Source organism: Crinia signifera, chromosome 6 (genome assembly GCF_055691185.1).
Source record: "Crinia signifera chromosome 6, ASM5569118v1, whole genome shotgun sequence".
NCBI classification, from domain to species: domain Eukaryota; kingdom Metazoa; phylum Chordata; class Amphibia; order Anura; family Myobatrachidae; genus Crinia; species Crinia signifera.
In genome coordinates, this window is record NC_139222.1 from 137,446,560 (window position 1) to 137,474,353 (window position 27,794).

Here is a 27,794-nt window from a genome sequence, read left to right on the forward strand (position 1 = left end):
CTTCCGGGTAGCCACTGATGACATCCTCCCTGCCATAGCATGCTTAACCATATCTGTGTCCCACTGACACTGCCAGCGTTTCTCTTGGTGCACCAGCACACGCCCACTCCCTGTCAGTCATCCTGCAGTCAGTTTGCAGACATGTTTTTTACCAAAGCCAAATGCAGCCAGGGCCTCGCGCATGCGCATTGCGGTCAAATAATACGGACCTGTGCAAACTGGTCTGAATAGGGCCCAATGTTTTACCTACACACTGCACTTTTACAGTATGCATGGTATATTATGTACAGTATACTAGCTACAAAGACTGTCCCTGCCCTTCAAACAGGCAAGCCCGGCATTACATCGCATGTTTGGCATGCATCTTAAAAGCGGCTGGGAAATACTTTCTGTTCGTGCAGTTATTCACAGCTGAGACAAGGCATTTCTGTATCAGAGGAAGATATTCAAAATTGCCCTTCCTACCCCCAAAAGAAAAAACACAATTCTACATGAAGCCCCCAGGTTGCCTTCTGGCACTTTGCTTTAACCAAAGGCAGCAGATAATAACAAAGTTCAAAAAGGTTCCAAATGTCAAATGGAAAACTTTACTTTTGTTTGTTTGTCTGTTTTTGTAGCCCTGCCCTATCTGTATTGTCAGGGAGCTATCTACTAAATCCATGATCTCTGTCTGCTGTATACAGTGCCTGTATACAGTGCCTCAACTCAAGCCTTTAGTGTCCTCTGCAAGTAAATCCGATTTCATTTATTGGAACAAATTGTTGTCTCATGCTGACATACAATATTGACAGCTTTGTATAAAAGAACCGCTGTTCAATAAATTGTTAGCAATTAAAAGCATATTCCTCTATAAATCTACCAAAGCAAAAAAAAAAAAAAGTATTTAATATATTTATAATGGCACTATATCCTATTGTATTGGTATACTATAGTATCCCCTCTCAGTCTCACACAAAGGGCCTGATTCTGGTTCACTTGCAAAATGAAATTCTATCTCTAATAAACAAAACCATGTGCCCTGCATGTAGGGCTGATGTAACATGTGCAGAGAGAGTTAGATTTGGGTGGAGTTTGTACTTCAGACTGATATCTATATTGCATTATAAAAATAAAGCAGCCAGTATTTACTCTGCACAGAAACAATCTAACTCTCTCTGCACATGTTACATCTATCCCACTTGGAGTACACGTAGTTTTGTCCATTAGACAGAGAATTAGCTTTTTCAAATGAACTAGAATCTGGCCCAAAACACCTCTAGACTCCTTTAGAAGCATTACTCCCTGTTTTATATTATTTGCACAGATGCTATATTTAGAGGCAATTTCCCTATTTTACCTAGTTTCCTTTATCACTTCATACACCATCATTCTGTATTTGCTATAATAAATAAACTACACTATAACATTGTATTAGATCTAGTACTGGTGACTTTACTGGTGGAAAGCATAACTTAATAGCTGTGACCAGTATAAACAGTTCCCTGAGATAAATTGGGTTATTTTGATTCACTTGGAAAGGCACAATCACTCTCTAATGGACAAAACCATGTGCACTGCAGGTGGGGCAGATTTAACGTGTGCAGAGAGAGAGTTAGATTTGGTTGGGATTTGTACTTCAAACTGATATCTATATTGCAGTGTAAAAGAAAAGCAGCCAGTATTTACCCTGCACAGAAACAATAAAACACCCAAATCTAACTCTCTCTGCACATATTACATCAGCCCCACATGCAGTGCATATGGTTTTGTCCATTAGAGAGTGTTTGTGTCTTTCTGAGTGAATCAGAATAACCCCCAAAGTTTTTGGCCAACTATGTGTTGGTCCATTTAGCTTGTTTAGTCTCAGATGCAAGCAGATGGCTATTTTAAGTGCTTAATGGTCTCCACTCTCCAGATAGAGTTCAATGTAATAAAGCAGGATGAATTTCCTCTGTTGGGTATCCTGGATCTAAGGATGGCTTTTGTCTGTTAAAGTAGACCGATGGCGCATTTGGAGTCTCTATTTATAGATGTATAAAGATGTCTGTATGGTAATTATGTGCTACTCGCAGGGGCTGGCTGGCAACTTTTAGCCTAGGGGGCAAGTCCAGAGCACTGGCCCATAATCAGCCAAGTCACCGGCCGAAAAATTAGGGGCGTGGCCTATCATAAGGGGCGTTGCCTGTACCATGATTGTATTGTGTACCTGCAGATTGCACATTTTAGCGAACCTTGTAATACCCATTACAGATAAAGCCACATGCCGTAATGCCAATTACACATTATGCTGAACACTATGATGCCAGTTACACATTACGCCCAACACTGCGATGCTAATTACTCAATACACCGCACACTGTGATGCTAATTACACATTATGCTGCACACCTTGATGCCCATTACACCCCATACTGTGATGGCAATTACCCAATGCTCCCCACACCGTAATGTCCATTACGCCCCATACCATGATGCCCATTACACCGCACAATGTGATGTCCACAGTGCCAGATATGCCCCCACAGTGCAAGATATTCCGCCACAGTACCAAATACACATATGCCCCCACAGTGCCAGACACAAATGCCACCACAGTGCCAGATATTCTGCCACAGTGCCAAATACGCATATTCCTCCACAGTGCCAGATATGCCCCCAGAGTGCCAGAGACACATATGCCCCCACAGTGCCAGAGACACATATGCCCCCACAGTGCCAGAGACACATATGCCCCCACAGTGCCAAAGACACATATGCCCCCACAGTGCCAGATATGCCCCCACAGTGCCAGAGACACATATGCCCCCACAGTGCCAGAGACACATATGCCCCCACAGTGCCAAATACACATATGCCCCCACAGTGCCAGACACATATGCCCCCACAGTGCCAGATACACATATGTCCCCACAGTGCCAGATACACATATGCCCCCACAGTGCCAGATACACATATGCCCCCACAGTGCCAGATATGCCCCCACAGTGCCAAATACACATATGCCCCACAGTGCCAGATACACATATGCCACCACAGTGCCAAATACACATATGCCCCCACAGTGCCAGATACACATATGCCCCCACAGTGCCAAATACACATATGCCCCACTGTGCCAGATACACATATGCCCCCACAGTGCCAAATACATATATGCCCCCACAGTGCCAAATATGCCCCCCACAGTGCCAGATACACATATGCCCCCACACAGTGCCAGATATGCCTCCACACAGTGCCATATATGCCCCCACACAGTGCCAGATATGCCCCCACACAGTGCCAGATATGCCCCCACAGTGACAGAAACACATATGCTGGGGTGAGGGAGGGGGGGGGGGAGCGCTTACCCACTCGCTAGCTGCGGGCCGTGCTGCGGCTGGATCAGCTTCTCCAGCCCTCCTGCGCTGGCCGCGGCTTCCAGAACACAGCCGCGGCTACAGGAAAATGGCCGCCGGCCTCCTGCACTGAGAACATGTCCTCAGTGCAGGGGGCCGGCGGCCATTTTCCTGTAGCCGCGGCCGTGTTCTGTAAGCCGCGGCCAGTGCAGGAGGGCTGGAGAAGCTGATCCAGCCGCAGCACGGCCCGCAGCCAGTGGGTGGGTAAGCGGCCCGGGGGGCATATGGCACTCTGCCCCCCGGCCCAGCCCGCCCCTGGCTACTCGTTTCTAGTGTATTTTGGGAGATTGTAGATAGGATATTAACTATAGCCCAGTCCTGGTATGTATTTGAGTGAAAAGAGTGATACAAAGTGACATATTAAAGGGACAGGGGCTAACTGAGTACCAGGATCAAGAGGGGGTAGCAGGGGGGCCCCAAATGCAGTTGGTTCCTGAAGTAAACAGGTTCCTGATGGAGGTGCTGTGATGGCTCTGTGTTGTGCATACACAGTGCATACAGTGCAGATTACTTTCCGAGTTCCCACATCAGCATAGTATGACACTTCATACCTGTGACACTGATGAGGGGACAATGGTTCTGCTCGGTACTGTATGCACTATGCATGCGCAACACAAATCCAAAAGAACTCAGGAGGAGCCAGCCATGGTAAGCGAGTTCTCGCGGCACAGGGGGGGGGGGGGGATTGTCCCACCATTGTTTTGTGGTGGCAGGGGGATGTGGAGGTTTGGAGAGCATCTGTCAATTACTGCTGCTTTGCAAAGCAGAGCATAGTGTGAATACTGAATAGATGTTGTGCCCATGTGCATGATATATAAACCATGCAGGATACACCCTCAGAATGAAAGTGACATGGGTGTGAGGAACCACGCTTCTTTCCCACAAGATCACACTCCCTTTAATACTCCCACTGTTGAGAGTTCTGCTGAAGGGGGAAAGTAAATGACAGAACCACCCCAGATACAAATATGTTAAGTACACAACTGGCTGCATATAAGTGTAACTGTACTCAAGTCTATTGGCAGCTTCTGGAACAGTATTTGTCTCAATACCGCCTCACATCAACTAAATTGAATACATTGATTAAATTGTGTTTTTATGTCATCTTTATATTCAGTTATGTGGGGAGTTTCAAGATTGGCAGCCACCATCTATGAATTTGCCTATTACATTGACTTTGTCCTGGACAACCAATCCAAGGCACCCTTGCAAGTGTCTTGAGGCACCCCAGTACAATTTGGGAACCAATGCTCTATAGTCTTCCTGTCATTAGTTTTTAAATGCAGTTGAGCGAAGTTTGGCTTTGGGTTTCCCTTTTCTATTCTTGTGGTCAAGGTGTCTCTTAATCCATGGCCCCAACTGTAACACCACCAGCCTCCTCCACTTAGCAACTCTGACTATCTATGACCAACCATCACCCAAAATGCAGAACTTTACATTTAGCAATATTAAAACTCATCCTTCATTTTATTTTAGTTTCCTTGTAGAAAGGCTACACTCCGATCTGATTTTATTACCTCTAGTATCATCTGCACAAATATACACTTTGCTCCTTAGATCATCTCCTAGGTCATTAATAAAAAATATTAAAAAGGAGAGGCCCCACCACTGAAGCTTGTGGTAAACCACTTAAAACTTACACCAATTTCAAAATGTTCCATTTACCACAACTTACTGATCCATATTCTCCAGCCAATATTCTCCAGTCAACATTACAAAACCAGAGCTGGTGGCTACCAATCATAAACTATGTGGACAAACAGAATCACAACTGTCTCCACCACCACATAAGTGACTCTAAAGGTCCATACACACTGGTTGACTATGCCCAGCGTGTATGGACAGCGATGATCACATTCATCGCTGGGGAGAAAGCAGCTCAGTGCATACGCACTGAGCAGTTGCATAAAAGTTGCAGTTTGACTGACAGGAAGACCAGCTTTTAAGGACAGATACATGGCATTTTCTGGGTGTGTTTATGAAAATGCAGGTGTGCCTAGGTGTTTCTTGGGTGGGTCTCTGACATCAGCGATGACCACTTCTAGCCTGGTTCTTTAGCAGATTAGGGAAAGCCCTAGACTTATGGTGTGTACACACGGCAGATATGCCGTGCTATGCGAGTCCCGATACGATCAGATGGTCTCACGGCATGCTGCAGAGGGACAATTAAGACTATATAGTGCAGATCTGCACTATATAGTCTTGCCTTTACTCAGATGCTATTTGCGATTCATCCGCAATTTTGCAAGGGGCAGTTAGTATTTCTTTCTGGATGGCAACTTTTTGATTGCAGGAAACTGCTTCTTTAATGAGCAATTCATGAATAATATTAATTGCAGAAATTCTCAATCCGAAGCAATTGTCCGTCCTAGGGATACCATGAAAATAATACTGATACTTTAATGTGCCCTAAGGGCGATTTTACCCTTTTAGAAATAGACCCATATATGTATTATATGTAGCTCTATGTGAATATCATGAAAATTGTGACTATAATGTTTGACAAGTTTGCAGCCAAAAATTGTCTTGCTTAAGGCAGAGCATGAAAAGAGGGTACAAACAGATTTTGTCGCTAAAAATATTTTCAAGGGTTGGCAGCCAACCCCTTGTTTTGCTCAAGGCAAAATATAAAAAGGATACATGCAGAGAAATTGTAAGCGAAGCATCAATAAAACATTGTTTCTTTCTTCCTTTTCTTTTCTTAGACCCAAATTCTGGTGTATCAGTAACTCCATTCTTGCTGGGTGCAGACACCACTATTCAGGACAGCACAGCGACTGATCCAGAGCTGAACATCACTCCTTCGGGGGGTTCTGAAGCTATACATCCACGAGGGGCAGCTGAGAACCTCATCCCTGTCTATTGCTCTATTTTGGCAGCGGTCATTGTCGGACTGGTAGCGTTTATAGTCTTCAAACGGTGAGCTCTCCAAGAAGTCCATCTAGAAGTGTCTATCAGGTTCAGATAGGGTACATCTGCTATGAGGACATGATAAGGATGTTGGATCAAATATAGTATCGGCATGGTCATTATAATTAGGTATTCATTGGATTTTGTAGACTGCTTTGTTATGATACTTCATTAATGTGTCACCTGTAGCTATAGAACAGGCTTAACATAGTGACTTGCAGTATATTGCTTCCATGACACCCATCAATGATATTGGCCAATATAAAAGTCACAGTCACTTATGTTATATACCAACAGCAGGAAGGCCTAGTTTGTGATGGAGCATGGTGATAATGGAGGGAACTGTGAATCATTACTCCGGCTGTTGGATGAGTGAGCCGCATACTTGCTGGTCTCAGTCATAAGTGTTACATTACTGTCAGTGGCTGTCACTCTCTCCAACAAAGGTAATGTAATCAGTCACAAATAGAGTGACACTGGGATAATTGATATATGACGTAAGCATAAGTGCTGATCTATTTACAATACCTAGTCTGCCATTTACAAAATCATATTTTCTTTGCCAACAGATATTTAGCAGGTGCGGTGCTGATCATTTAAGATAAATAGAATTTATCAGCATTGCCAAGATTCCCCTGTGCCATTTGTACTAAAGAAATCTGCATGGTCACCATTGATATCATTTATCCCCACTGCAGTGTATGACTGGGGGCAGCCCAGACAAAGCTGATATATATAATTGGTGGGAATGTTGGCACTGTGTAGCTTTTGTTTTCATATAGCAGCAGCCTGATTAATACTGTGGCAGGTCACAGACATGTCAGTCTAAGGCTGGTTTCACAGGAGAAAGATGGGTTTTTCTGGCCAGCTAACCTGAGGACTGATGGTAAAATATATTGTGCAATTGTACACTCTGCATGATCCAGAGATGTACCATTATCTAACACAGTCACCTAATTGCCATCTTCATTGGCCTATGAAGCGTGCAGCACATCAGATAGGGTGTCCCAGTTGATAATGGGTGTAAATGTGCAATGGACAATTAATCCTACTGATCCGCGTCTGTTTATATGTTTTCCAATATAAGAGAGTACTAATATAAGCGTATAAGAATGTGGGGGCTTATATAATGTTGTCATAATGTTTTTGTGTCTTATTTGCAAATTGTTACTGGGTAGTACAGCTTTGAAATTCCCATAGCTAGTCTCATTCTTAACCAAATAAGTGTACAGTTTTAAGTAAGATTTTAAAATATGTACAGGAAATGGGATCCTACAGTATAAGTGGATTCACTGATATGTGACTCAAAAGCCTATATTCTGAACCCTGTGCAGTACAATTATGTTTTCCAATTCAAACAGTCTGGTTTAGATGTTTAAATTAATTGTAATTTTTTTTTCTATAAAAAAATGGTCTACATTAAATGTTAAACAATGTTAATGTTCTAATTTTAAAGTGGCTCACCATTGGATCTGCTACTAGTGCTAGGGCTGTTGAGTCTGACTAGACGTTGGAACTGCAAGGGTTAAAGGACATTTTTTTGTGTTCTAGTCTGTTCAACAACACAGCCATTTTGTAGGCTGCAGCAATATTCATTGGAATGTAACCTTTAATTAATTACTACTTTTTTAATGGTACTTTAAAAAAAAAAAAAAAGATGGTGAGAAATGCAAGCTAGCAATTTGCAACATTGGGCCACCCGACCACCCATTTCACTTGGGCAGTGGGTTGATCAAGAATAAAGTCTACTCTTTGTGAGTGGGGAGAATGCCCTCTAATTGGGGATTATCCTAATATTCCAAAAGACTAGGCATGTATGCTAGTAGATTAAAGGTAGGCACAATAAATGTAATAATTAACACTGCACACAATTTTTAAAAAAATTGGCTAAACAATATAATTTTTATTTCTGATGTGAAATTATCTGATATTTCTGATGTGAATTATCAGATGGAGAATTTATAGAATATATAGGCCCCATACACTGGTCCGGTTTGTCAGAGGCACAAGTCAGACCAGTTTTTCTTTGAACTCCACCAGCAGCTCACCTGGAGGGCTCACACCGTATTTGGAACTCGATCTCCATTTTTTACATGCAATAAATTGCATGTGATTTATCATATGTAAAAGGGCTCCCATGGAGCTGCAGGGGAGTCCAACGGAAATTACATATGCTTAAAAGCACCCACAATGTGCCTGTGATGGCTGCACATGTGATTTATCTTATGTGCAGCACATCCATCCTCCGACTCTGACCCGAAGCTACCGGGAACATGCATCGACTTAAAGCCGATTTCTCAGCCTTATCCGTCGGAATTGAGGGAATTTGGGAAAATCGCACTAGTGTATGTGGGCCTTAAGTTATAGACAATATGTCACTGTTTACACATGCCTTATGTCTTCGTAGGTGGAACAGCTGTAAAAAGAACAAACAAGGAGGTAACAACAGTCATCCTGTAAACCAGACCCCATCTCCTGAGGGGGAGAAGCTACACAGCGACAGTGGCATTTCTGTCAATAGCGACAGTACAGCCGAACAGACAACAGGACACATGCAAGGTATGGAAATCTTTTAGAAGTCTAAAGGTTAAAGTTAATATATATTGGTTTTCTTTTACCACAGACAATGAAAGCATGGGCTAGCACATACCCCACCACATTTTCTACATTGTCCAATTATATTACATATTCAGTTTCACTTCATGGTGGTAAGAAAGATATAGGGGCAAATTTACTAAATGGGAGTTCCGTTGAAGATGGGATGTTGACCATAGTAACCAATCAGATTCTATTTTTTTTAGCACCATCTAGAAGAAAATATATAGAATCTGGTTGCTATGGGATGGGCCACATCCCATTTTCAATAGAACTTTTCTTATACAATAGTTCGGGAACTGCAGTCCAGCGATGAGCCAGGTTACCCACAGACATAATCAAACATGTATAACTTTTTAGGTTAGGGACTTGGCTACAGCCCACAGTCTGTGGCTGGTATCTAACTACTGCCGAACCTTTTCCAGCAGATAAAAAGATTCTGATGGTATCAATTTGCAGGCCCTTTTTATTGGCTTGAAAAAGAACCAGATATTTTGTGATAATACATGGGATACAGAGTATGCTCCCCTGGTAGGTGCAGCGCATCAGGGCTAATTGGATAGCCACTGGTGAACCTATTAACAGCAGTAAATTACCACTGCTAATTGGATTCCAAAATAAACAGTTGCTAATATGGGTTGAAAAGTAACACTATAGCACGTTCATTTTGAGCAGCATCACAGTCATGGTGTTGGGAAACTACAGGCCTCAGCATGGCAAAACTAATATCTACAGATCTGATTTCTCACAGGGGGCCAGATTCCCTAAACTTCAAAAGTGATAAAATGGAGAGTGATAAACAGCCAGTCAATCAGCTCCTACCTGCCATGTCACAGGCTGTGTTTGAAAAATGTCAGACAGGAGCTGATTGGCTGTCTGTTCATCACTCTGCATTTTATCACTTTTGAAGCTTAAAGAATCTGGCCCTCGGTGCCTTTTCTCCTGTCCTCCTGTCCGCTTCCAACTGGCACACATATGCCTCTTGCCTGTGTCTGTATGACACTTGTTTGCTGTACAACTTACCTTCAGTATGTCTTATTAATATGAATGTTCTTGAATGTTCTTTATTTAGCATTGGTTTGGTTTGAATTTTCCATATCAACCCTCTGTCTTTGTACTACAGGTTGAGTATCCCGTATCCAAAATGCTCGGGACCAGGAGAATTTTGGATAACGGATTATTCCGTATTTCGGAATATTTTAATATTTCAATTATGTATTTTGAAGTATCTTGCATGTATGCTGTATAAACACATAAAATACACACAAATATATTTTATTACCACATAAAATACACACAAATATATTTTACTTGTTCAAAAAACAAGGGTTCAAAACATGAAACAAAATTTGTGTACTATCTCAGATATTGAATTTGAATGCCAAGCAATCATTTTCTTGCACATATATAGTGCCAGTTACATATCATGTCACCAGTACTGCTGTTACAAATGTCCCCAGTGAGTTTTTAGCAAAAAAAATATTTTTTTTTTCACTTTCTGGAATGTGTGGTTTTCGGAATAATTTGGATAACGGATACTCGGATACGGGATACTCAACCTGTAATATCTTTTTTCCCCAGTGATCGGAACTGTAGAATTTGTGGCACCAAATAAATAAAGGATCATAATAATGACGGCACCACTAAGAATCTGATGGGTTGAGTTTACCTTTTAACCTCTCCCAATTTAGCAACATTATGTATTGCCTGCCACCAAGAGCCCCACTACATCAGTAAAAACTGCATACGTTAGGTCTAAGCAGTTTTTATATCTTTTTAATGTATTTACATATAATACATTCAATGTGACTATTATGGCATCAGCATGACCTTTTGCATGAGCCATGAGAACCTTTTCTGCTGAATTCAGCTATATGGCAGCAATATATCACTTTATTTGCTGTGAGCCACCCTAAGTAACACAGCAAGTGGAGGCTTGTAGTATGTGCTGTAACACTTTTTAAACTTGTCTGGATTTATAATATACTTTGCCTTGTAGGTGTCCAAGAAATTTCAAATACTGATTTTATGCCAACATTTTATCACATTTCATAGCCTTGAGATACAAAGCATATAACATATTGTTTTGTACGCTGAACAGTACAGTATTATAGGATTCTTGGGATTTGGGTTGTTAAATAAGGCCACGTTTTATACTTTGCTTAACTATTTATTAAATTAGCACACCACTCAAATTTGCATTATCTTTTCAATCTACATAACAGTGTATGCATATACTAGCGGTAAATACATTACTTTATATATACTCTCAACGGGGGTTATTCTGATTTCATCGCTCCCCTGTGCGATCGCACGGGGGAGTGTTGTTTAGCGTCTCCACATGCGCATGCGCAGATGCTTGGTGCGAGTGGGCCTGGTGAAGTGCTTGTTCGCCGTCCTGTTCACACCTAGCAGTGTAGGCAGGGGTGTAGGGTGGCGGTGAGGGGTTACACCCATGGGAATGCCCAGCATTTCATGGGCGTTCCCATGAAAATGCTGGGGGCGTCCCCATGTAATTGCATCCATGACACTGGTGCGGCGGGCGGAGGGTGTGCAGCAGATGACAGTGAATGTCAGCTGCCTGCCCGCTTCCCGTACAGGAAGCCTGCAGATGTAAGACACCCCATTTTCGCTACTGTGAGCTCCTGGCCATGCCCCCAGCCCCTCTGCCACCCTGAAGAGATGTTGTGCGCATGCGCACAGCATCTAATCACCCCAGAGCAGCGATGTGCAGGGGGACTCCCAACTGCCGCCCCCCCCCTTCCCCGGTTTAGACACAGGACTATCCCCTGAAAATAGTGACAGTTGGGAGGTATGTAGTTCTATCTATCAGAAATAAAAATTTGGATGTGTTCGGTTTTCAGCAAAACCGAACTACTCATTTCTACTAATACATGCTACACTATTAAAGCTTTTTCCTCTGTGGCATGCTTGCGCTTGGCTTTTAGATCTTCTTCTGGCCCTGGATCTTTTAGGAGGAGCTGCTGACATATTGGTTTTAGCATTGTAGCAAAATAGAGGAATTTGTGGTAAACCACTGCATTAAAATCCAGTTATTTTAATTTGGTTGCTCATCAAAATAGCAACAGCCTTGGAACAATCAAATACCATTCCAAATTGCATGCAGGACAGAAAGATTTACATTTCAAGTAGGTGTCTTTTGCAGCTTCTATGCAGTTGTGGGTAGGTTTTCATTATGAGAGTGCTCCAATCAAGTAACATAGGCTTGTTCATCTCTGATATTTATACATCTGTGATGTCCAGCCAAGGTAGACAGAGCCTCACCTGTCATACTCCAGTAAAACTGATATTTAGAGCATATTCCTCATTATATAAACTTTGTATTATTCTAATAGTTTTTTGTAGTCAAAACTCACCACCAAATCATATGAGGGGTATTCAATGCAAAAAGCTCCGATAGCTCACTAACAGTATTCAACTCCTATCACTCGCTGTTTCCATCTCGCCTGTTCCCTGAGGCGAGGTGTAAACGGTGAGTGTGGCCATTAAAACGGCAGGTCTCGCCACAAAATGCAACGGATTCACTGCATTTGGCGTGAACATCTCCGTATAAGTGGATCCTCATCGCCCTCTCACAGTGAGGATTTGTCCCTTACATTGAGAGATGGCAAAGGGGTTTGATGGCAAGGATGGCTTGTTTTCAGTGATAGAAAGCCATCCTCGCCGTACAAACCCCTTCGCCAGTGGAATTGATGCTGCCCTTTATGTTTGTGTAAGTATGAGTTTCATATCAGGCAGTGCCTCCATAGCTTTTGACCTTACGCCACCTCACTGTTATACTGTATTCCAAATATTTATATAATAAAAAAATATTTATATGACAAACTTGTATTAGAATTGCGAAAGCTCTTTATAGAAGATACATTATTTACTTTGCAATCATGCTTATCAGCTTTACCTTGGCTCATGTGATTTCTTGTGTGCACCCTGGAGCCAATTGCTTCTATACAATGTTAACAATATTTACATACTAGAGACTGACTCAATTAGGTATATAGAAAAAGACATTTGAAATGTTTAAATTTGTGCATCTGTGATATGTTTTTTTCTGTTTCCTGGTTTTCAAACAATGACATGCAAATATCCGTAGCTGGTACAGTCTTTTGGCAACAGGGAAACTCAATCTATTTAGCATGATCAGAATAGTGGAGCTGATTCAGTCCTGATCGCAGGGCTGCAAATTCGCAGCCCTGTTGATTATTGGTGGGCCGCGCATGTGCACAGTTCGCAGTGCGCATGCACAAGCCCTTTGTGCAGCCATAGCCAGTGACAGCCTGTGATTGAAGGCCGTACGCTGGCAGATTGACAGCCGGACGGCATTTGTGTGCGGCCCCCCAGTGTTTTCTGGGAGTGCTGCACAAAAAATGCAGGCGGGTCTGGCCATTGGGAGGAGGGCGGCTGACGTTATCAGCAGCCATAATCTCTCCAAGCGAATCACAGTGCTAAGTAAGTATTGACATCAGCGGCGCTGCATCCCTGCAATCAGGTCTGAATCAGGCCAAGTGTTTCACATTGTAGTGAAACTATCCATAACCTATAGACTCTTTTTTTCACTGTTAACTTTCTTTACCATTGGACTGACTCATTCAGTTAAGCAGTATGTAAAGTTATATACACCACAAAACCATAATGTGTAATATGGTCTAATTCTTTCTCTAGGTAAAAATGACCTTCACTTATTCAACAATCTATCACCACATAAACAAGAAGAGGTGGAAAAACTTCTCACTGGGTCATTGGAACAAACTTGGAAGTGCCTGGCTGGAGAACTCGGCTATCAAGATGAGCTCATAGACTCTTTTACTAGAGAGGAATGCCCGGTACGAGCATTGCTTTCTGATTGGTCCAACAAGGACAGTGCTACTACCGATGCTTTGTATACAGCTCTTCGTAAAATCCAGAGAGAAGACATCGCCCAGAGCTTATACAGCGACTCTACTGCTACCTCACCAGTGTAATCAATATATAGTGGGACAGAAGGAAGATGTTCCTGTTGATATAACTCAACAGAACATCTCGCTCGAGATGTGAAGGAAAGTTTGCCCCTCATCCCCGAAATCCCCAAACCTCTCCCTTTGACCCAGTATTAACGGACAATTCATCTGCACTGAAGCATTAATTTCAGTATTGTGGTGTGTTATCTTCTCTCTGGACCTCTCATGTCCTGTATCTCCAGGTTTCTCACTGTGATGGACCATAAGACTTTAAAGTAAGGAATCGTGAACTGTGGATGTTCAGACATTGTTTTGAGAATTGAAAGGTGCACACACCTCCCTCATTATTCAATCATTATTTTTTTTAAATTTACTAGATTTTTCCTTTTTTATAGGCCTTGACTAGGGACCTGAGTGGCTGCCACCCTGAGCGATCTAAGGGAGTTTGTGGACTGTTGATGCAGAATCAGGGTATTGTGGCACTAGAATCACCATGTTTGGAAGGTTATGTCACACATGGCATATTCATCCCACAGATTAGAGCCTTTTAACTGCACGTTAAAAATTGTTACATATAGGGGCAGATCCAATTAGATGCCTCATCCCCATACGTGAAGCCCCATATTGTGTATAGCCTCAGGACCTGCAATGGAAGCTCTGCATTAAATGCATCATCTCGGACGTAACGTGCAGATTTTGGGCAATTAAAGCAGAATATATGCGTTCATGCACGTTTGTGGGTTGAACCAATAGTCATGATAATGCAATCCATCAAATTACTAGGAACCTATTACATAATTGAAACATGAGATATTTTGTGCCTCCCATCTTAGTGGCTCCTTCTTACACGATAAGCTGCATTCTCACAACCATTGGCTGTTGTTACTGTGTGTGTAGGTACAATTCAATATGCTATTTAGCAAAGCTTAAATGTGTCATATTGAGAAATAGCATACGGTCTTCACTGTTTTCTTCACACTAGATAATGTCAAGCATGCAACCATATAGAAACCATACACATACCAACCTTGGGTCACAGGCACAGAAATTACATCATATATTCACTAGACATGTCAACTTTTTGTCATAACTAGAGACATTCAGATTAAAGACTGTGAGCTACTCGTCAACTCAAAGGACCAGGTTTAAGAACTTCTGACTTGGCATAAGGATGCGCACTGAATCATCACTACTTTGTCATTTAATAATAGTAGTGTAGAGATGTATCTAATTCTAAATACATAACCATTAAAGTGGACCAATATAGATGTTTTTTAGATGTCAATTACAAAGCATTTAAAATACAAAAGCATCCATTCACTAATAAGTAGACCAATATTTGATGCAGCTTACACAGAGCAAACTTGTTTCACTGCCAAGTGTTAAAATAACTACAGTGCCATGACTTCTGTCAAGCTCAGAGCAGTCACCTGTAACAAGAGCTGGTACAACAACACAATTTACAGTCTGAGTTTACATTTATAGTAAGTAATATGCAGAAGCAATGTACCAATGCAATTTTTATTTAACCAGTTAAAAAAAGGTATGTTGGCAGGTAATTTATATACAGTCTTGGATTCTTATGCACAATTTTATTACAAACAACTATGACTCCATGTTTTGTGGCCTATGGGAGCCATGGATTACATACATACAGATTTTTATGTTGACTATACGCTCCAGGTTGTAACTCTTACAAGCTTCTGACATGTTATTAACACACTACACCAACACGTATGTACACAATAGTATATCTGTGCACATTAGATGCATGTGAACCAAAAAAGCAAAATCACTCTAAGACACAAACTAACTTAGGGGTATATTTATTAAGCTCGGTGAAGTGATAAACTGTCTGGTTTTTATCACCAGCCAATCAGCTCCTACCTGTCATATTTCAAATCAAGCCTGTAACTTCTCAGGTAGGAGTTGATTGGCCGGTGATAAAAACCAGACAGTTTATCACTTCACCGAGCTTAATAAATCTGCCCCTTAGTGTGTTATGTAATGGCATGCAATTGCTGCAAATAACCACGTGGGCTGCTATGTATGCAAATTACAGCCTGGGCCTGACAGCAAGTCTGTCAGCAGCCATCTTACTTACTTCCAGCCTGTGGCATACTCAGGGATAAAATGGGCAGATATAGCAAGATATATACACAGAGCTGACCAGATACTAGTGAAAAATTCTACCGATAACATAGAAATTATGACTTGTTAATGAAACAGAACCCATATATAGGGGATACTATGGGCAGTGGCAGAACTTGTGAATTGTGGGCCCAGGTGCAAAAATATATTTGGGCCCCCTCCTCCACCCCAAACTAAGTTCAAAATATGCCACATGGCAGTTAGTGAAAGGGAGAGCCAGGGAGAGGCAAAGTGTGAAAGGGAAAAATAGTGGATGACAGGAGGAGGGTGACAGGGGCAGCAGTGGGCCCCTGAAATCTCAAGCTCCCGGTGCACTACTCCTGCTGCACCAATAGTAGTTCCACCATGGACTATTGGACATTTATGCAAACCGATGCAAATTAATAAAGCAGTTACTCGTGTTATCAACCAAATAAACATTAGGGGTGAGATTTAATAGGATGAGAGATTCAGAAAGTGAGAGATTTGGTAAGAAATCTCCAGTTTTTTTAAAGCGGTAATCATTTACACTGCAAAACCAGTTTGCTTTTGAAGTGCAAATGATTGCCGCTTTAAAAAAACTGGAGAATTCTCACAAAATCTCTCACTTTCTAAATCTCTCATCCTATTAAATCTCACCCCAGTTTTGATTTTCTAAAATGCACTTGAAAAAAATTGTAGTTAGTTTTTGATTGTTTGTTCTAGACAACAAACATTTTCTTTGCACCAGTTTTCATGCATGTTTTATCATAAGCATTATCGTCTGGTGTATCGTAACATAGTATAAGGACAGAGTTTTCTGTTTTCATTTTTTGGGGTGTCTGTAACTGTTACTGAGGATTAAAGCCTTAAACCTATACATAATGTAGTTGCTGCCTGTCAGCCCATATACTGCTTATACTATAGCTCTAAACAAAATGATATATGATTGCATAGTGACAACAGTGTTGGGCTGGGTATGAAGGGGAATGCAGTGGTAGGGGCTCATGCTTAAGGGGTGTGGTCAGTTACCGCAGAGCAAGACCAGTCCGCACAGAGGATTACTCAGTCATTAGGGACCATGCATCTGGCACTCTAATAAAGTATCACTGTATAATGGGTGCACTGTCTGGATCCTGACATTAGAGGAAGTGGTGGGACCCTCGGGAGGGTTTTCCCTGTTGTTAAAGGCCAGTTTGAACCTTAGTGACATTGTATGCTATGAGCACACCCATTCATTCAGCTGTGTCACATATAGTTGTCTGTTAGTCAAGGAAAACATCAGGATGACATGGCCAATGTGCCCAACCACACAAAGATTCCATTGGCACTATATTCAGGCATTCTTTGTTCCCACATATGAAGCAATAATTAGAAAGTGTAATTCACAATTCCCCTAACAGCCATGCCTGAGACAACATTTGGCGAATCTTGAACCAAAAGTAGAGACTAGGGCCCAGATGTATCAAGCTTCAAAAAGTGATAAAGTAGAGTGATAAACAGCCAGACAAACAGCTCGTACCTGTCATTTTTCAAGCCCACTCTGTAACATGGCAGTTAGGAGATGATTGGCTGGCTGTTTTTCAATTTCCATTTTATCACTCTTTGAAGCTTGATACAGACGGAGCTGCTCTCATTTAGCAGGGGTTTGGTGGTCAGATCGCCAGCCCCCACCAGCTGTCGGAAGGGGATGCATGCGCACAAGACACTTGCATGCCCCCTTCTGACGTAGTTCCCTGTCGGTTCCTGCCGCCTCCCTGTCACTGTCCGCCGGTCCCCGCCACCTCCAGTAGAGTTTCTAACAGTTAATGAGCACTCCGTTAATGTCTTAACTGGCCTCAGGCTAGATTAAGCCTTGGTGTGCCCTGGGCACTTAAGCTTAGTAGAAGGTGTTTGGAGGGGTTTATTAGATTATGCATATCTTCCAACATGACACATTCCAGAAGGGACAAATGCCTTCTACCTGGACTCCACTCCTAATATATTATTGGCATCATCTGCATTGAACCATTTAATTGATAAGAAAGGTGTTTTACCACAGGTGAATGTAAATCAAGAGGGAATTCCAGGAATAGAGAATCTTGTCCCTCCTGAAATAGGTCATGTTGGGATGTATGGATTGTATATATTAAATGTAAACCAATTGTGTAGATTAGGATTTCAAATCATAGTTTAATAGTCCCCAGACACCCAGGTGGAGAGAAGGAAAAGCTGGGATTCCTGTGCCATTTACAACTCTTTCCACCATCGTACCTCCCCCTCTGGTTGGGAAGTCCCGTTGATAGCTCATGAAACCTGATACTTCTGTGTATTCGCCTGCACTGCATACTGTCCTGCCCACATTCTGACTGTCAGGTTCTGCTGCTGCATAAGAGTTACAGCTAGTTATATCAGAGTACTCTGGCGCGGGGGGGCTCATTGATAAAGTATGGGGAACAGTATGTCTTGCGTCCCCCATTTACCCTGGATATTAATACTCCTATATGTAATATAAATCCCATTCCAAACTATAGGGAGAATCCAATGAGCAGCAGCAAATTGCAGAGGGCTAGTTGATCTCTCCAGGCTATTCAATTGTTCCCAAAGTCAGCACACAGGCTGCACTAAATGAGGATTTGTTTTCGAGCCTGGGTAGGCTTAAAAACAACCTTCATTAACTATCTTAATTTTGAAAGCTGTGGTGTTGTTACCACAGTTTGGGTATTTATTCTGGATTGCATGGATTAACACTCAAAATCAGATAATTTAATGGGGCAAAAAAAACCAGACTGTAATTGAATAGCCTTAGGCAAAAAAGCTTGTGGCTACCTTAATTTTTCACCCCCATTAATTATTGGGGCTCGTTGGCTTACCAATGTATTCTAATGTATGAAAAATATTTCAGCTCCCATGCATTTGAATACTTTTTCTTAACCTTCTATGTATGACACTTTTTTATTAAACATACATTGACAGTTTAAGAAACCATAGAATAATTCATGCTATACATATCCTTGATCAATCAACTATAGCTAAAGCAATATATATCATAAACAAATTCAATACACATTCAAAGTGTAAATAGCTTAACTGTATGCCATTAAACAAACTCAGGACAGTAAAGTAAACAGATCCCTCAACAGGAAAGTAAAGACAGTTGATTGACAGTACATTGGTAGTATAGATAGACACGTGTGCGGGCCCTGTGTTTTGGTTCTAAATCATCATGTTATGCCAAAACCACCCTCAAGTGCTTTGGTTTGGATTCGGTTTTTGGTTCAGTTTTGGACTCTTTAAAACCGATAGAAATCAATAGACAATTATTTAAAAAATTATACAAATCAATAAAAGCAACTGAAATAATGGCACGTTTACATGCAGTCTAAAACCTGAGCTAGATATTTAAATCCGAGTTCTAAACTGACAACAAACCTTACTGGGACTCAGTTCCATTCAGAAATCCAAAGAGATTCCGAACTGGGACTCTATTCAACTCAGAACCAAAACCAAACTGCACGTATCTCATAGGCAGTTGTGAGTTGCCTAAGAGGAGATTTAGACAGTGCCATGATGTATGTCTTCCATCTAATAAGCTGCCAGTCCATGTATATAAGGCAGTGCAGCCTACAGCTAGAATTTCAGCCAAGTACAGTATAGACAGCCAGGGCTTGAAGGCTCATATGGTCATCCTGCAGAGGTTAGCATTGTATGTGACGATCTCTGTTGATCTGGCCTGAATGAATAACTAGTATTTTTTCTTATCACTAAAAAAATAGTGCACAAAACGTCAACTGTCTTTGTCACACTTCCTATTGGCATCCCTCTTGATGTTACTATACCTTTTCCTCTTTATTAAGATTAATGTTGATCCCCAAGAATAAAGTTAGTAAAGTTTTTTTCTTTATTTATCAATCTAGGGCTCCTTTTGTATCCCTGTTGAAATCCTGATTCTAATAATTTTACTGGAGATGGATCTGAAGATTCCACTCCAGATAAAAATGCTAAGTTTTAGGGTTTTGTCTACAATGGCTAATAAATATCTCAAAATATTCTAGCTATTTTGGGATTAGCAAAAAAGTTGAATTTTTGAGCTTGATACTTTGGTGAAGATGTCGATAAGGGAGTTGCTGTAATCTGCTTTACTTAGGAGAAATCTGTTATGTATATACAGTATATATACTTTGTTCTGCTGTGGGTAAATAGCAGGATAGATAAATAGGGTTGGGATCGTTTGGTCTACAGCAACTAGGTCGACAAGCATTTGGTCGATACCACTAGGTCGACAGGCAGCAAGCTCGACATGGGTCTAGGTTGACATGGGCGAAGGTCGACAGTACATAAGGTCGACACCAGCAATAGGTCAACATGGGGTTTTTCACTTCAAACTGTGTCCATGACGACAGGGTCGACATTCAGGTAAAAAAACATTGAAAAACCCCATGTCAACCTTTTGACTGTTGGCCTTGCCCATGTCGAATTAATGACTGTGTCAACCTAATGACCTGTCGACCTAAGCCCATGTCGACCTAGACCCATGTCGACCTAAACCCATGTCGATCTTGCTGCCTGTCGACCTAGTGGTGTTGACCCAATGCTTGTCGACCTAGTTGCTGTAGACCCAATGACCGTATCCCGATAAATCATGCAAATGACTAAATCGGCCCACTTTTCTTTTATTGTCAAATTTCTTCATCAGGTATTCTGGGAAATACATACCTAAACACTGTGGATACTATACTTATATAAGGTACTGTGTTAAATATCAGTTAAAATAAGAAAACTGTAGAAACGAAATCTCTGAAAATGAACAATGTTAAGCATAAGCCATATAACTGCTTTGTATAATCTTTCCTACTTATCCTAATAATGAATACCCCTAATGTCTTATACTTAATCTGTACAACGTTACTGTACATTTCCCAAAAGCAGTCCTCTGGCTCTCTCAACCATGCAGATTGTAAAGAAATATTTGATTAATCACAGATGTCATTTTAGGAATTCATGAAAACTAGCTTTGCTTGATAATAATTTGCACTGCAATACAAAGCTTTAGGGCTAGAGTTTAAATTATTTTGCTTTCTATATAATTCAGCTCCAACTCATAATTGGTCACTAGTGGAGGTGCACTGTGCTTTCTGAAACAAAGCTAATCAGCAAAGCTTGCAAACATCTTAAATATAAGCAAAGGGACACTTCAATTGATTGATCTGCCTGAAGTCAGTAGTATCAGCCAAAGCACTTAGCCAGAGGTCATAACCTATCCCACCCAATCTGCAAGGTCAGAGGTCACGTGGAAGGCCTAGTTACCATTATTTAAAATAAAAAAATAATGTGCCTTTATTTTACTATATATATATATATTGATTTCTGTAATAAATCCTAATTGCAACATTTTTGCTATTTTTAAAAAAAATAATTTTTAGAGCACTTTTTATATAAATATATAAAAACGTTGGATTTTCTTTTTTTTGTTAATATTTTTGTTATTGTTCGGCCGTTTTCTGCGTTGAGTTTGTTAAAAATGTAAATATTTGATGTTTTATTCTGTGATAAACCTGTACCCTCCCTTCCCCACCACCAACCCCATGTAAAATAATTTGACTGACAATTACAGTGAACATTATAATTATTACAACTGCCTTGTTTTTTTTTTTTTATATGGGATGCTTATTTGCTTGATTGTATGACTTAAGTTTTGCAGTTGATGTAAAAAAGTTGTTTTTTGTGTATGTGTGTGCGTACATAAAATGCTGGGCGCGCTCCCATGGACGAATCCCCCATCCCTCCACCCCCCTGCCCGCAATGTTTGGTGTGTGTGCCGGGCAAACACTCTGTTCACCATGACTGCATGCACCCTGCAATTGCACATGTGCAGGAATGCATCTACGCATTTGCAGACGCAAAACATTGGTCCTCCGTGCGAATGAATTAGAATAACTCCCTATGGCCCCCACAGTAAAAAAAATATAAAATAAAAACCACACATACATTGGCCTCCATAGGCAACAATACAAATACTTTGTCCTCCACAAAAAAAAAAAAAAACACATACGCGGGTCTCCATTGGGAAAAACAAACTACATTGCTCCCTATTACAAAATTATAAAAATATGATCACGTTGCTCCCCACTTTAGCTCTACAGCATACCTTACAGCAGGTAGTGGCACACTGTCACATATAAAATTCACTTCTATCTATACATCTTATAAATGAGAGCATCTGCTTGTTTGTTTGTTTGTTAGTTTGTCTGATTGTAATGGAGTTGTGTGTCCATACATTTGCCTATACCTGTGGTAGCCAAACCTAGTCCTCGAGAGCTACCAACAGTGCATGTTTTGTAGGTCTCCTCACATAATCACAAGTGAGCTAATTAGCTCCATCTGTGTATCTTTTAAAATGTGTCAGTGATTAATGAGTGCAGCTGTGCAGCAGCTAGGTTGTCTGGAAAATGTGAACTGTTGGTAGCTCTCGGGGGCTAGGGTTGGCTACCACTGGCCTATACCTAGTCTTTCAGTCAGTCACCGGGTACACACTACGCCTTGGTGAAGTAGTCAGAGGAGAAGTATGTGGTGTGTTTGCCTAGCTGCTTGCTGTGAATGTTGATGGAGCGGGTACATTTTGTTTCTGTGCACAAAGCTTTCCCTGCAACATGAGTAAAGCTTGTATTTGCTCTTAAATAGACTGATTAAAGTACTGCAGTCATTGATCAAAATATGTATCCATTCTAGCGCTTGTATATTGTGCCGTAACATATGCCCTAGCAATTTTAAATGGGATGTCATGTTTTCATTTGTTTTGTTTGCCCTATAATAAAATGTAGATGCATCCCGTGGAAGCCATCCAGTGGTTGGACATTGCTTCTATAGTTGGTTGGGATGTTGTTCCTTGTGTGGTGAGCTACTGCTGGGATTCAATAATGTCCTCTACAGTGTCTTATGCTGTTTCTCTGCAGGCCAGGTTGGATCAATGACCATTAGATTTCTGTGTTCCTCTCCTCCCAAATCATCAATCACAACTGGAGATGGTGTTGATTGGTCCTGATAATAGAACAGTATGTGTAAGTAATCATACATGTTTCTTCCACTATACAATTCCCAGTATACAATTCCAAGCATTTTAGGGGACTACTTAATAAGCCTTGGGGAGAGATGAAGTACCAATTAGCCAGCTCCTACTGTAACTGTCATTTTTCAAACACAGCCTATGACATGATTAGCCCGTACTTTATCTTTATCTACTTTCTCTCCCTCCAAGGCTCAGTACCTAGACCTCTATATGTGAGACAATGTTTGTACATTTACATACTAATAGGATGATTACACTTTTTTGAAAGATTAAAGTATGCATAAAAGATTTCAAAACATTAGTCTGCAATTACTGTACTGTGTGCTTGGAAAAATGACAGGAGCTAGCTGGTTGATACTTCATCTCTGTCTACTTTATCTCTCTGCAAGGCTTAGTACCCTTTAGAAACTTTTAACAGTTAATTCCACGACAAAACAAAATTAGAAACTGGATGATTACCTAAAATCTGTAACATGTGTAACTCTACAAAGATAGATCATTGAAGTATTAAATACAACCGCTCGCCAAAATCCAACCACCAAACTGCACTACTCTGCTCTCTCCTAGACATCTCCTCCCAAATATTATAATACTTTAGTATACACAAATAATGCTTATATTGGATTTATGATTTCATACTCTTGTGACTATAGAGAGAATTAGATTTGGGTGGGGTTTTACTTCAAAGTGAGATCTATATTGCAGTGTAAAAATAAAGCAGTCAGTATTTTACCTGCACAGAAACAAAATTACTCACCCAAATCTAATTCTCTCTGCACATGTTACATCTGCCCCCCTGCAGTGCACATGGTTTTGTCCATCTAAGAAGGATTTTGTCAGAAAGAATGAACCAAAATAAGGCCCTATGTCTTACTATTATAACAGCTTCACTAATTTAATAGAAAACATGCTGTATGTAACTCACAGCTGAATGTGTGTGTTTTTGTGCAGTTTACAACAAGAGGTTGTCAAAGCCACCAATCATCAGCAGGTTTCGCCAATACAGTACATTGAAGATGGCAATATAGATACAATGCAAGCTTGATTTAATATTTATTTATATTTCCATTTTAACCCCTTCACGACATTTGACGTATATATACGTCATGGCCGGGAAGTACTTCCCGACACATGACGTATATATACGTCATGACTTTAAACTGTCACTGCGTCTCGAGACGCAGTGACAGAGGGACGATGTCTGCTGTCCCTGACAGCAGACATGTCCCTGCATGCCCAGGGGGGGCTGCGATGCCGCCCCCCCGTCGGCGATCGCTGTGATTGGCTGTTCAGTGTGAACAGCCATTCACAGCGTTTTCCTGTGTTACCAGCGAATCAGACGCTTGGTAACACAGGTGTCAATCACCGCCGGGCGTCAGGGGGCATGAGGGGGTCATCGGTGACGATGACACCTCACCCCACCCTCACCCCACCTGCCCCCAAGGCTGTGATTGGTCCGTGGGACCCACGGACCAATCACAGCCAAGGCGCGACATTTAAACTACCGGTGACTGCGCTGCAGACGCCATTCCGGTCTGGAGTAGCGTGCAGAGCGGTCACCGTGCCTATCTGCCGTGATACTGACCTGATCCTTGCTCATACTTACCTGATCCTTGCAAATACCTTACCTGATCACTTGATCACTGCTTGTAGCGTGCTGGACGCTTCCTGGATCTGACTTCCTGAGACTTCCTGCTGCTGCTGCAGTGTGATAGAGAGATAGAGAGATAGAGAGAGAGAGATAGAGAGAGATAGAGAGATAGTGACAGAGAGAGCTATATTTTGTGTCTGCTACCCCCCCTTTTTGGGGGTGCAGGGGTTTTTTATATATAAATAACTGTCGCTGCTGCTGCAGTGTCATAGTGATAGATAGTGAGAGATAGTGATAGATAGTGATAGATAGTGAGAGATAGAGAGATTTGTGTCTGCTACCCCCCCTTTTTGGGGGTGCAGGTTTTTTTTCTATATATATAACTGTCAGTGCTGCTGCTGCAGTGTCATAGTGATAGATAGTGATAGATAGTGAGAGATAGAGAGATAGAGAGAGATAGTGACAGAGAGTGATAGAGAGTGTATATTTTGAGTCTGCTACCCCCCCTTTTTGGGGGTGCAGGTTTTTTTTTATACATATAACTGTCAGTGCTGCTGCTGCAGTGTGATAGATAGTGATAGATAGTGATAGATAGTGATAGATAGTGATAGATAGTGAGAGATAGAGAGAGATAGTGACAGAGAGTGTATATTTTGTGTCTGCTACCCCCGCCTTTTGTGCTGATCACTATATCTGAGGTGATCAGCAACTTTTTGGGGGCGCAGAGGTTTTTTTTTTTTTATATATACCTGTCAGTTGCTGCCAGTTGCACCAAAGGTTGTGCACCTGCTGCCCCTCACTGGTAATCAGTGTCGCATCACTGATCACCTTTTTTTTTTTTTTGTGGGTGCTGTGTGGTCTTTTTTTTATTTTTTTTTTACACACACTGTGATTTTGTGGGTGTCCTGTGGCCACTGTGCGCTGATCAGTGACGTACATCACTGATCAGCTTTTTCGGCACAGGGTTGATCTATTTTTTTTTTTTTTTATCAAATTCCTGTTGCCTTTGAGCGCTGTTCAGTGACAGACGTTACTGACCAACATCTGTGCTCAATTTTTGGCGCAGGACCTTTTTTTTTGTTTTTTTAACCCCTTCAATTTTTTTTTTTTTTTAACCCCTTCAATTTTTTTTTTTTTAACCCCTTTAATTTTTTTTTTTTTGTATAAAGTATTTTTTTTTCTGCACTACATACACACAACACACTACATACCCCCCGGGTTGAAATAAAGTTTGTACCCCCCCCCCCTACACTATACACGTGTTGAAACATTTCACTACCAGTAACACAAAAATAAAAATGTCATCCCAAATGTCATCCCAAATGTCATCCCAGTCATCCAGAAGAATGTATTCAGTGGAGGAGGCATATGCCATGCTTGCTTCTGATTCTGACACAGCCAGTGAGGCAAGCGGGGAATTTGAAGGATTCGTCTTAAGCTCCTCTTCCTCCTCTGGTGATGAGGGACCCCCTCAAAGACGCCCCCGTAGAGCAGCTGAGACCCCCCCCCCCAATAATTGATCTCGTATGGACCCCACCACCAGACAATTTTGAGCCCCAGGTTCCTGAGTTTTTGGCCATGCCAGGAATCCAATTTGATTCCACAGGTCTCAGAGAAATTGACTTTTTCAAATTATTTTTCTCTGATGATTTTATAAATTTAATGGTGGACCAAACTAATTTATATGCCCAGCAGTTTATTGCTCAAAACCCCACGTCATCATTTGCTAGGTGGACCCCTGTAGATGCAGTAGAGATGATGACGTTTTGGGGTCTGGTGTTTCATATGGGCATAGTAAAAAAGCCACAAATTAGGCAATATTGGAGTACAGATGTTCTGTACAGAACCCCATTTTACCGTATGGCCATGACTCGGACTCGTTTTGAGGCAATCCATAAATTTATACATTACACCGATAATGCACAGTGCCCACCCAGAGATGATCCCACCTTTGACAGGCTATTCAAAGTCAGGCCGGTCATTGATCATTTCAGTGCCAAATTTGCAGAGCTGTACATCCCTGATAAATGTATTAGCATCGACGAGTCCCTTATACATTTTAAAGGAAGGGTTAAATTCCGCCAGTACCTTCCCAGTAAGAGGGCAAGGTATGGCATAAAAATGTATAAGCTGTGTGAAAGCACCACAGGGTACACCCACAAGTTTAGGGTATATGAAGGGAAGGATTCAAGAATTGAACCGCCAGAATGCCCCCCCTCCCTCGTAGGTGTTAGTGGCAAAATTGTCTGGGATTTAATGCACCCCTTCCTGGATAAGGGTTATCACCTCTATGTGGATAACTTTTACACCAGCATCCCCCTGTTTAAGGCCCTTGGTTCAAGAGGTACAGCAGCTTGCGGTACTGTGCGCAAGAACCAAAGAGGCCTCCCCAAAACGCACATTGCCCAAGTAATGAGAAGGGGTGAAAGCAGGGGAATATGCACCGAAAATATGTTGTTGGTCAAATATAAGGACAAGAGGGATGTCCTTATACTGACAACAATTCATGGAGACAGTACCACCTCCATCCCTGTACGAGGTACCAGTACCCACACCTCAAAACCAAATTGTATCCTAGATTACAATAAGTACATGGGCGGAGTGGATCTTTCAGATCAGGTACTGAAGCCGTACAGTGCCCTGCGGAAAACAAATATCTGGTACAAGAAGCTGGCTGTGTATATCATCCAGATGGCACTGTATAACGCTTACGTGCTATTCCGTTCTACCGGCCAGAGGGGGACATTTATGCACTTTCAAGAGGAAGTCATAAAGGGCCTAATATTTGGGAACCAGCAGGCAGAGGGCCCCAGTACTTCTAGTACTGGCCCCCGTATTGTACCAGGGCAGCATTTTCCCAACGAAATCCCCTCCACTGCAAGAAAGGGCAGGACACAAAAAAGGTGCAAAGTTTGCTATAAAAAGGGAATAAGAAAGGAAACTATTTTCCACTGTGAAACTTGCCCCGACAAACCCGGCCTATGTATAAAGGAGTGTTTCAAAATATACCACACATCGATGGATTATTAGGTTCATCATTTCACCGTCCATCGGGGGTCTTGCTAATGCCACATAGCACCCACCATGTATTCCACCAAAATCTGTGCTGCAAAATCCAAAAATCACTCCTTCCCTTCTGAGTCCTGCCATGCGCCCAACTGGTATTTTTTGGTCACATGTGAGGCATTGCCGTACTCGGGAGAAATTGGGGC

At 41.6% G+C, this 27,794-nt stretch overlaps 1 protein-coding gene across 1 annotated transcript in view; it reads left to right on the plus strand.

Moving 5' to 3' along the window:
• Nucleotides 1-14,646, plus strand: part of NGFR (nerve growth factor receptor) — a 77,469-nt gene extending 62,823 nt beyond the window's left edge. The window contains exons 4-6 of the mRNA XM_083147331.1: nt 6,083-6,296; nt 8,695-8,846; nt 13,563-14,646. Coding sequence (XP_083003457.1) covers nt 6,083-6,296; nt 8,695-8,846; nt 13,563-13,861 — 665 coding nt within the window. The 3' untranslated portion in view covers nt 13,862-14,646. The remainder of the gene's footprint in view (nt 1-6,082; nt 6,297-8,694; nt 8,847-13,562) is intronic.
• Nucleotides 14,647-27,794: the final 13,148 nt, after the last annotated feature.